The following is a 12,818-nucleotide window of genomic DNA, read 5'->3' on the forward strand; positions in this document are numbered from 1 at the left end:
ATTTCAACTTATCTTCTTAACTGAGCAGATAAATAAAACAATGAAACATACAGATAAAATACCACTCTGAGCCAGGTTCCAGGGGCAAAATACAGTTGTGACTAGGGATATTCACAAAAACATTATCTAATAGCATCCGTGAAATGACAGTGTAATTTTATTATCATTTTGTTTCTTAGAGTCATGCACAAGCTCTGGGTTACACCTGCTCAAGTGAGGCTTCTCTGATGCTGTGATAATTATGGCTGATGCCAATTATGGTCATTTTGCATAATAATGCCACTGCCAGAGAGAGAGAGAGAGAGAGAGAGAGAGAGAGAGAGAGAGAGAGAGAGAGAGAGAGAGAGAGAGAGAGAGAGAGAGAGTGAGTTTGGAATGTGAATATATATTGAGAACATTTAAAAAAGAACAAATATAGGTGAAGCAGAAAGAAAGAAAAATGAATTCATTAGCAAAAAGAAAGAAAAAAGAAAAACTAATTCATTAAACATGTTATGTATACATTACGAAAGTACAAATTCTAGAAAGCTAATAAAGTTGACTAAATCTTGAATACATGTAATTCCGGACTTCAGAACACTTGGCATAAATAGAGAGCATGGGAGAGAGAAAGATAATAAATTAACAATTTTATTACTGTTAAATGCTGAACGACATTTGTTAAACAATGTTTTGTTTCTTTAGTTAATACAGATTTTATCAGACCTGGACCAATGGCAAAAATTTATGTGGAATTGCTGTTAGCTATAAGTTGTTTAGAAAAGATTCAAGAGCCTCCCAAAAGGGCTGTTAAGTTGAAGTGCTACTTTTTACATTTCTGCATATTGAAAAATTTACCAAACATCTGACTTGGTAAGCATCTTTAAATCCTAGAAGTATTATAAGCAAACATTTGCTTAATATTTCAAAACTCGAGTCTGAAGCACAAAGTAAAAAGACTATTGACTTGGCACAAAATCTGGGAATTTAAAAACTGTTTAACTAAGAACAAAGTTATATATACAGTACAGAAGAAACAAATGCATAATACCGTACCTGGTGATGACCTCTAAAAAGGAACAGTGTCTTAAGTAAGACTTATAGCAAAGTGAACTTGGAAAAAGTTGTTCTGTAACCAAGAACATTTTAGTAATATAATAGTGCCCAAAAAAATATCAGTAGAACCAATACTAAATATAAATAATAAATGGTTTCCTACTTACTTGCAGCAATCCATATATATCAGTGTCACTATATGGATGCATTAGCCCAGAATCATAACCACTGCAATTACTGTAAGAATCTAGGGGCGAACCAATAAAATTTACAGCTTTGTAACAGCTTCCCTTGACTTCTGTGTAACCATCAGGGCAATAGCCTGAAAAGGAATAGAGAGAGAGAGAGAGAAAATAAAAAATATATATATACTGAGTGTGTATATATACTGTATGTATGTATATATATATATATATATATATATATATATATATATATATATATATATATATATATATATATACACTGTATATGTGTATATATATATATATATATATATATATATATATATATATATATATATATATATATATATATATATATATATATATATATATATATATATATATATATATGTATATATATATATATATATATATATATATATACATATATATATATATATATATATATATATATATATATATATATATATATATATATATATATATATATATATATATATATATATATATATATATATATATATATATATATATATATATATATATATATATATATATATATATATATATATATATTACCCTGCATATTCATGTTCTGGATTCAGATTTCTCTGTGGAACATATATACACATTATTCATGTTAAATTAATTTATTTGTGATATTTTTCATAGGAAATACAGTCGACTCCCGCCTATTCACTGTTCTGGATTTCTGGACTCACCTATTCGCGGATTTCTGTGGAACATGTATACACATTATTCAAAGAAAATTTGCCTATTCACGGTATTTCTCACTGAGAAATATTCACTAATTACTGTATTTTCATATCATTTTCAGGACTAAATGCACATTTTGTGATAAAATTATTAAAATACTCACATATAAGCATTTTGAGAGGGTTTTTTGGGTTTGAACTATCAAAATAGGCAGTTCTACACATTTTTAGACAATTTTTAAGTATTTGCAGATTTTAGCTATTCGCTGGGGGGTTGTGATACACATCCCCGCAAATACTAGGGGCTGACTGTATTCACAAATTACTGAATTTTCACATAATTTGCATGACTAAATGCATTTTTTGTGATAAAACTATAAAAATACTCAGGTGTATGCATTTTTCAAGGGGTTTTAAGTATTCATACATATTTGAGCTTTATATATGGGAGTAGTGGTATACATTCCCACAAATACGGGGACCGGGTCAACACTAATATACAGGTTGACCATCACTAATCCATTTACTGTATTAGGCTAGAATACACGAAACCCAGCAGCTAAGCACCTCATCTTACAATTAAAATATCCCATAAATCAGTACAAGTTGGTTAATAAAGAAAAGACAATTATGTATCAAATACAGGTAGTGCTCAAATTCACGATATTTCGGAAGTTTTACGATGGGGTTAGCAATTATACAGATACGAAAATATTTAGAAATATTTTTTAGATTTCGCAGCAGAGCGCAAAGCAGCGAGAGACCAACTTACAATAGACCAACTTCTTTTCCTCCATCTCTTTATTCCATCTGCTAGTTAAAAAGTAAAAGAGAATGATAAAATTATTGTCAGTAACGTTATACTGTTGCGTAAATACATTGCAGCCATAAACAACTGAACAGGAAACTTTTTTTGCTACTAATCGTATCGGATAACAACTGTTTTGCTTGTATTTCAACCATCGTGCGGTCAAACAATTACTGTCGTTATGTTACAAATGACGTTAAGTACTGTACAATAGACTGATATATTTTTACACTATAACCTTATTCGCTGGGAGAAAAGATCGCAAGGAAATATACTGCTTCAGTAACTTTAAGCTGCAAGTTGTAGCTGAAGCTGAGAAAACAATGTTCAGCAGCTAATGACTATAAATTATCGTGCATCGGTAACATGGATGAAACGCGACCGTAAATAAAATTGGAGAGGTTGTACTTCAAAACTACTGGGCATGAAAGAATACAAATTACTGCTGTTTTCACGCCGATAAAAAACAAATATGTAAAGCTCGTATTATGATGAAATCAAGAGAAAATAGCGAACGGAATCTTAATTTTTTTTTACACAAAACAAACATACCCTGTAAACGGCCAGCCGCGATTCCGCGAACGTCATATATTGACGAAAAAATAGCTAAATTAATTTCACAACGTAGACGATTTAAGTTATATTTCGACTTAAAACACTTAAATATAACGAAAATATCCTTGTCCCAAATAAATAAAGTATCTATATTCATTTACGCTTACTAGAAGCAAAGAAAAGCGTTATCGATTCCAAAACAAAACATTGATCCCAATTTATAATACAAAAACAATATGAGAATATACGCCATTTGACAATGCACGTAGTAGTAAAGCATAACTTTTTAAAAGATCCATGAAAAAGATGCAATTTCGTTATGTTGATATGTGAATAGAGTTCAGTATAATGTAGGCTACAGCTGCGGTAATATGGTAGCCTATACGATATACCTAGCATAGGCCAAAAGACAATAATAAATGTAAAAAATGGAACAGCAAAAGCATGCTTGGATTTACAAACACCTCTAGTTTGTCGATGCAGCACACAGGGCCACCAAATCAAGAAGGCCATGAGCGAGTTAAGCACAGCGACCGAAATTTGAAAATTAGTGTGGAAACATTAGAAATAACTGTAGCCGAAATTTGTGCCGAATTACTTATTGTTCCGGACTACTGATTGCCGGATTAGTGATGGTCAACCTGTATAATATATATATATATATATATAAATGGATGTATGGATGTGTGTGCATGTGTGTGCCACAATTACATACTCTGAAACACACTGAGCAATTTCAACAAAACTTGGTATACATATGACTTACTATCTAGAAATCAGCACTTTGGGGGTAAGACATCACTGGGACCAAAGGGCACCAATGGGAGGGGAGGCTTCCTGAAACGGGGCTGGTTATGCCCACAGACTTAGTAACTTTATGAATTTATCATACCTAATTTCAGTGTACATGTGACTTACTATCTGGAAAAGAATACTGTGGGGGTAAGACATCAATGGCGCCAAAAGGGGTAGGGGTTGGGAAAGAAGAGAGAGAGAGAGAGAGAGAGAGAGAGAGAGAGAGAGAGAGAGAGAGAGAGAGAGAGAGAGAGAGAGAGAGAGAGAGAGAGTTTATCAGTTGTCATTCAGAGTTATCCCGGCAGTGCTGGGTTGGTCAGCTAGTGTCCAGTATGTATGCATGTATGTGTATATATATATATATATATATATATATATATATATATATATATATATATATATATATATATATATATATATATATATATATATATATATATATATATATATATATATATATATATATATATATATATATATATATATATATAAAATAAAAGTTGACCCGATATTCACAGGGGTTAGACCACAGCCACCCATAATAAGTTGAAATCCCCCTTCTAGAAATGCTTATAACTGCCTATTTTAACCCTTAAATGCCTACTGACGTATCATAAGTTGACTAAAATTGTCTGTTGGGTGCCAAGTGGACGTACCAAGACGTCGACTACAAAAATTTCAACCTTCAGTCAACTTCACTCGACCGAAATGGTCGAAAAACGCAATTGTAAGCTAAAACTCTTACATTCTTGTAATATTCAATCATGTACCTTCATTTTGCAACAAATTGGAAGTCTCTAGCACAATATTTCGATTTATGGTGAATTTTAAAAAAAACTTTTTCTTATGCCCGCTGTAACTCGGCTGAAAATTTCAGAAATTCTTTCGTCATTTTGTCGTAATTTTGCACTGTTCTATATTAGCCGTTACATAAAGTTTTATATATGAAAATGTGCAATTTCATGTACAATACAACAGAAAATAACTCATGGTTGTAGCTTTTATCAGTTTTGAAATATTTTCATATAAATCACGATAACTGCCAAAATTTCAACCTTCGGTCAACTTTGACTCGACCGAAATGGTAAAAACGCAATTGTAAGGTAAAATCTTACATTCTAGTAATATTCAATCATTTACCTACATTTTGCAACCAATTGGAAGTCTCTAGCACAATATTTCGATTTATGGTGAATTTTAAAAAAAAACTTTTTCTTACGTCCGCCAGAAATTCTTTTCGTCACGTTGTCATAATGTTTGCACTGTTTTATATTAGTCGTTACATAAAGTTTTATATATGGAAATGTGCGCAATTTCATGTAGAATACAACAGAAAATAACTCATGGTTGTAGCTTTTATCAATTTTGAAATATTTTCATATAAATCACGATAACTGCCAAGATTTCAACCTTCGGTCAACTTTAACTCGACCGAAATGGTAAAAAACGCAATTATAAGCTAAAACTCTTACATTCTAGTAATATTCAATCATGTACCTTCATTTTGCAACAAACTGGAAGTCTCTAGCACAATATTTCGATTTACAGTGAATTTCTGAAAAAAACTTTTTCCCTTACGTCTGCTGTGTAACTCGCCGAACATCTCAGAAATTCTTTCGTCATGTTGTCGTAATGTTTGCATCGTTCTACATTAGTCGTTACATAAACTTTTATATATGAAAATGTGCGCAATTTCATGTAGAATACAACAGATGATAGCTCATGGTTGTAACTTTTATCAGTTTTGAAATATTTTCACAAATCACGATAACTGCCAAAAATTTCAACCTTCAGTCAACTTTAACTCGACCGAAATGGTAAAAAAACGCAATTGTAAGCTAAAACTCTTACATTCTAGTAATATTCAATCGTTTACCTTCATTTTGCAATAAATTGGAAGTCTCAGCACAATATTTTGATTTATGGTGAATTTTGAAAAAACATTTTCCACGTCTTGCGGTAAGTCGGCCGAACATCTCAGAAATTCTTTCTGTCTCGTTGTCATAATATTTGCACCGTTTTATATTAGTAGTTACATAAAGTTTTATATATGAAAATGTGCGCAATTTCATGTACAATACAACAGAAAATAACTCATGGTTGTAGCTTTTATCAGTTTTGAAATATTTTCATATAAATCACGATAAACAGAAAAAAAAATTTGACTTTCGGTCAACTTTAACTCGACCGAAATGGTCGAAAACTGCAATTGTAAGCTAAAACACGTACAGTCTAGTAATATTCAATCAATTAGCTTCATTTTTCAACAAACGGGAAGTCTCTAGCACAATATTTCGATTTATATGGTGAATTTTTAAAAACATTTTTTTACGTCCGCGCGTTATTTAATTCATGCATCATTTGTGATAATATTTTCTCTGTGTTGCTTTGATCGTTTTACAATTTGTTATATACCAAAATCATTGCAATTTAGTGTACAATACAACTAAAAAAATTAACTCATTAGCTTTAGCTTTACAGCGATTTGTATACAATTATATGAGGTTTTTTTTTCACTGTCATATATTCCAATATTTTTATGATATGATATTTTTTTTTTCATTTCTGATGGTTGCATACTAAACTTCAGGCAATGACAAAAAAAGGAGCCAAAAATGAACTCTTAATCTTAAAAACTAAGCGTGCTGTGATTTTTGAAAAACTTTTTTCCGTCGGGCGCTTAACTCACTGAACGCCGCGGCATACAGGAGACGTTTTTGTAAATAGAGGCTCGGCGTTTAAGGGTTAATAGTTCAAACACCAAATATACCTTAAACTATCATCCTAAAACACTCCTACAACTGTTACCGTACTCTTACCGAGGCAAAAACTAATCAAGTTATCCCTATATGTATTCAAGCACACATTTTCTTTCATACAGGGTGGTTTTGGGGCAAACATTTTATTGATACTTTGCTGTGTTTACATTAATGTTATTTGAAAATTAGTAAATAATTTTTTTATCATAAAAAATGTCATGAAAATATAGTAAAATGAAAATACTGTAGAACGACGGGACAGGTTCTGCAGACATAAACAAACATAACATTTCATTCAGAGGTCATCCCATTGTTCTACAAACTACACTCGTATTTTAGATGCACTCTACTATCATCCTAAAACACTTTAATATTTCAAAATCATCTTACAAAAACAGTAAAATATCAATAAAATGTACAGTATGTGCAGTATATGATGCAAAAAATATCAATATTGTGCAGTACCCTGTACTGTATACAATGCACAAATAACCCAGCATCTCATCCCAGATTCCCAGTTCACTGTGTATGCCTCTACTGTTCAAGCAATTCACTGTGTATCTGTGTACTTTCTGCATCTTTGTTCGCAGTGTTAATCTGTGTAATCGTGCCCTAAGATGCCTCCTAAACACCCTGTTCCTCCTAAGGCTTCTGGCAAAGAGCCTAAGCGCCAGAGGAAAGTCATGACGCTCCAGGAGAAGGTAGCACTTCTGGAAATGTTGAGGGAAGGGAAAAGTTATGCAGCAATAGCCACCCATTATGGTACATCAAGAAAGAAGAGGATGAGGGTAGAATGCTACTTGTGAGGATCCTTCATGGAGATGAAGTCGGCACCCTCATTGATGCCCACTCTGATCCCCTGACAGCCCAGGATCTGGAAGAAGTGACTAAGTCTGCCAGAGAGAAAGAAGATCCACCAGGTTCAGGGGACAACCAGGAGGATGAGGGCCTGTCTTTGGAATGTCCGTCCTGACTTGTGAGGATGGCCAAGACTTGTCATATGGCCTTGATGGGATTTTGGGGCCCTATAATAACCTTCTCGTCAGCATGATGAAGCAGCAACAGCAGCTGCCTATTACCATGAAGAAGCACCCTCCAAAGCCTCCCTGAGCCCCTGAAAAAGTGCAATTGGTGGACAAAGTGCCTGAAGAAGAGGAGGAGCCCCCAGAGGAGATGTAACTCTTCTCTTTGCTGTGCAGTCATATCTTGAACGTCATTCATCAGACTGCACAACTAATTGATCATCACCATCATTCTTAATCAACATTCATCACTGGTGAGTGCCCATATGACGTATGTAATCTTAATAATAATATTCGAAAATTAGTACAGTACTGTAAATCATTATTTTATCATAAAAATGTATATTTAGTCATGAAAATACAATTAAAATACAACAATTAGTGAATACTGTACTGTACTGTATATCATTTTATCATTAAAAAAATAGGTTTTGACCTACAATCAACCTATTTTTGGTTGTCGGTGTTGAGTCCTCAAGGAGTTACCCTTCCATGGTCTCCCAGAGCTCCATGGTGACCAGACTAATATCAAAGAATTCTCTTTTAGCCAGTCTTGTAGCCGGGTATTGTGTCGTAATGATAAACAATATAACAAGTGATGGAGTATGTAATGGACTCAAAGATAAGAGGGCATTTTCCCTTTCTTCAGTGAAGCTGACCCAGTTTTCCAACATCAAAACTTGCAAGAAGTGACTATTGCACATGCGCATCTGCCATATTGTCTACAAACGAACTGGCACGAGACCAGGGAACCATTACTCTCTGTTGGTCAATGGAAGATGATCCCTCACCCAAGTCCCATGCCTTTTGTCAGGGAAGTGGGAGGGTTTTGAGGACTCAACAGCGACACCAAAAAAGGTTTTTCCCATGTCAAAACCTGTTTTTTGACAGTGCAATCACTTGTTTTGTCCTCAAGGAGCTTTACAAAGAAACTGACAGGTGACAAAAAGCTTAAGCTCTCAAATTTAATCCCAACAACCCAAAGAAAAAACATTTTTGGTCCGAGGTCAAGTCACAAGTTTCAAGCCCCATTCTTTATTCTAAATACCCCTCACGTTTTGGTAACAAACAACAAGAAACTAAACACGAACTCATGTTTTTAGGGTGAAGTTCTGTAGTGACTTACCTAAGCATGCTGGATATGGTTGTAGTATTGTCACACTTTTCCCTGCGATAGTCAGCATACCCACTGTATCTGCAGTATGTAACCCTGCCACATATGTCCATATAGGCAAAGGAATGAAGGGCGATGAATTAAAGTGAGGTTCTCCCATATATTAATGACAGACAGGCACTAACGTTATGGTGGAAGGAAATCCCATGCTTGTCAAGCTTCAGCTGCCACTCAACTGCAACTGCTTATGCATCACACATGGTGGGAAATGAGCAATGTTGTCATATATAATTGCAACATTGCCATGATGCATAATCAAGCTAGTGGTCTTACAATAAGTATAATGGTTATGAGGGATAAATGATAATGTAAACGTAATTCTCCTGTAACACAATAATCCAGTAAATGTACATGGATGCATATAAGCTGTACATAATGTATGTACTATGCAACACTAATGATATTTGATATCTATACACCCACCTGTTAGGAAGACCCTGGTTTTCCGCTGTAGTGCCTATGGGTTCAGGACTAACCATACCACCTACCGATACACAGTGTAGTCAAATTTGTTCAAGCTCGTGGCAGTAATGTTTCAAGAATACTGTCTCTGATGACCACCCTCTATTGTACCTTCAGAGACTTCAGGACTAACCATACCACCTACTGATACACAGTGTAGTCAAATTTGTTCGAGCTCGTGGCAGTAATGTTTCAAGAATACTGTCTCTGATGATCACCCTCTACTGTAACTTCAGAGACTTCTTCGAAAGAGACATTTCTGAAGGCCAGCAACATACTGACTACTTTCCTAATATGTGACCTAGGAAAGGAGTGTGGGTTTGCCTTTTTAATGAGGGACACTAAAATTATTCTCAGCCCTTGTAGAGAGCGGTTTATTTATGCTAGGGTGTAGGAAAATCGGACCTTCTGGGATGTTTCCCATGACATTTAGGTAAAACTTAAGAGCTTGAACTGGGCATAATGTTTTGTCTCCTAAATTGAGTGTTCTTATCAGAATAGATTTCCTTCTTAAAGGATTCTCATTCTTGGCCAGGAATTATGGGCCATGGGACAATAATAATTGATGGTCAGCTGTTTGTGTGATGTATCGTGTCCGTCTAAGAGAGCCCAGTTCACTAATACATCTAATAGAGCCCAGTTTACTAATACGAGTTACTGATGCTAATGCAATCAATAAGATCGCCTTTGGCAGTGTAAGAGTTGTGGTTGTATTGGGCCCACTGAACTGAGGGGGTGACAGAGGTCTACGCACCTTGTTCAGGGACCAAGTAATTGGAAGCCTTTCAGGAGCAGGTCTTTGTAGTGCAAAGGACCACAGAAAGGAAGTGACAATTTTTGTACGAGAGTCAATAACGAATCCATAAAGCAAGGGATCCATTAATGCTGCCTTGTATGTCATGATTGCTGTAACTGCAAAGCGTTTGTCTTCAAAAAGGTATGTAAGAAAATTTAAGTGTTTTCACAGAAATCCCAACTGGGTTCTCAGTATGGATATAATCTAACCATAGCTTCCACACAGACTGGTATTGTCAGATAGATGATGTCCGTAGTTTTTGCACTAGGTACCTAGCAATGTTGGGTGAGTTATTTTTATGGTAGATATTTAAAAATCCATGCATGAAAGTCTTGGCTCAGGAGGGACAGAACAGTGGACGGTAGTGGAATTGATCTCTTCGTCCGTTGTTGAAGTAATAGGAACCAATGCCTGTTTGGCCAATTTGGGGCTATTAAGTAAGCTGTTCCTTTGAAGGTTAGAAGCTTGCTCAAAACCTCCAAAATCTGGGACAATAGAGGAAAAACTATCATCCTCCATTTGTTCCAGTCTTGTTGGAAGGCATCTCTTGCTGTTGCCTGACTGTCCAAGTTCAAAGAAACATATACTGGGAGTTTGTGATTCTCGTATGTGGCAAACAGATCCACTTCCACTTGTGGAAGCATGTTGGCTATTGTTTGAAAAGAGTGGTTGCCCACCATCCACTCCGTTGAGGCTGTCGTTTTCCTTGATACTGAGAGGGGGTGAACATGATCCCTACCTCTTAATGCAGGACATTGCAATCATGTTGTCTAGAACCAACAAAATGTGTCTCTTCTAGAGGTTTGAGTTTTTTTAGACACAAAAAGACAGCCATCAGCTCCAGGAAATTGATATGACAATTCCTCAGAGTTGTTAACCACCTCCCTGCCACCTGATGTGTCCTCCCCAACCTGTCAACGAGGCATCTGTGTGTATTGTCACTCATACAGATGGAGGAGTCAGGGTGACCTGTTTCACCAGAGATTCCTTCCGGGTCCAAGGCAGAAGTATTTCCCCAACTTTTTTCTTGTGGGCAATAGCCTAATTTATTCAGATTTTTTTAGTTGCAATCTGAGTATTGGAGCTATTACTGATGCGAACAGCAGCAGGCCCATCATACGTTCTAATTGCTGTCTGGAAACTCTGGGCTGTGCAAAGAACGTTTTGAGGTTTTTCCTCATTCTGTTTTGAGTATTGATGGGGAGAGACAACAGGCCGCAAAGAGTATCCCATCACAGTCCCAGCCACTGAAAGCATCTGCTGGGCATGAGATGGGATTTTTTCTAATTTCTCATAAAACCTTTTGACTAGAGTGTGTTGACCACTGCTTTTAGGTTTTTCAAGCACTCTCCTCGTGGGCCCCCAGATTAACCAGTCGTCTAGGTAGGCTATTAGATGTATTCCTTCTTTTCTGAGTTCTCGAACTACTGTTGCTAATTTTGTAAAAACTCTTATGGCAATGTTTAGCCCAAAAGGCATGACTTTGAACCTGTACGTGTCTTTCTCTATCCATAACCCTAGGAAGGGGTGGAAGGGAACGGCAACTGGGGCATGCCAATAAGCATCTCTCAAATCTATAGAAGCTGTCTAAGGCCCTTTTGGAATGACTGAACGTGCTTGGGCAACAGTAGTCATCCAAAATTTTTGGCAAACAATGTGCTTGTTCAAAGTCGATCGGTTGAGGATCACTCTTTGTTCGGAGGAATCCTTTTTGGGGACACTGAAGAGGCATGCTTGGTGGAGAATATATGCATGTTTCTCTATGCCTCCCTTTAACAGGGCCTTCTGCATGTAATCTTCCAGAGAGGGGTCTGGTTTTTGGAAGAACCCCTTTGAAAGGAGGTGGGGATACGACCATTTCCACCCCAGCCCACTGAAAATAATGCTGTACCCCCAAAAAGGGAAGACCTCCATTGCCTGTGGTGTTGTCAAAGCTGACCCCCAATCATACAATTCCTATTGGTATCTGCCTCTTCCTCTGGCTTTAACCTTGATAGGCATTCCAGGTATTGGTTTTCCTTTTTCCTTACAAGAAGGTTTTTGGACCTTGTAAAAAGGATGTCCTTGCTGTTGTTGTTGTTGTTGTCCCTTTGTAGGGAATTATCCCTTCTGACCACCTACCTGTTTTTGAGGAAAACATTTGGCGGTGACTGAAGGCTTATATGATTTTTTTTTTATCAAAGTGAGTCTTTTATTGGGTTGGGTAAAGTGAAATTTTGGGTTTTTTATTTCCTGAACTCTCTTTCCCCAGAAGAGTGTACACTGTAGAATTCTGTTGGCAGGCTTGCTTGTTGAGTTGAGCCACCACAGACTCCTCCAACAGGTCCTTACAGAAGGGGTTAGAATGCAATGACGCAGTCACATTGAGGAGTGACTTGTTGGAGCCCTCCAATGTTTCCATCTGCGCTTTTATGCACCAATCTAGAAAGTCACAGAGTGCTTCCCATAGGGTTCTCATAAGACTTTTGACCACAACAACAAAAATTGTCCTGGAATCTTCTGGAAGCCTTT

The 12,818-nt window shown here is 36.1% G+C and overlaps 1 protein-coding gene across 3 annotated transcripts in view; it reads right to left on the reverse strand.

Moving 5' to 3' along the window:
* Nucleotides 1-12,818, reverse strand: part of LOC136833177 (sushi, von Willebrand factor type A, EGF and pentraxin domain-containing protein 1-like) — a 136,593-nt gene that overhangs the window by 51,462 nt on the left and 72,313 nt on the right. For all 3 annotated transcript variants that reach the window (XM_067094933.1, XM_067094935.1, XM_067094934.1), the window contains one exon: nucleotides 1,203-1,357. In XM_067094933.1, the coding sequence (XP_066951034.1) occupies nucleotides 1,203-1,357 (155 nt within the window). The remainder of the gene's footprint in view (nucleotides 1-1,202; nucleotides 1,358-12,818) is intronic.

The sequence above is a fragment of the Macrobrachium rosenbergii genome, chromosome 51 (genome assembly GCF_040412425.1).
Source record: "Macrobrachium rosenbergii isolate ZJJX-2024 chromosome 51, ASM4041242v1, whole genome shotgun sequence".
Lineage (NCBI taxonomy): Eukaryota > Metazoa > Arthropoda > Malacostraca > Decapoda > Palaemonidae > Macrobrachium > Macrobrachium rosenbergii.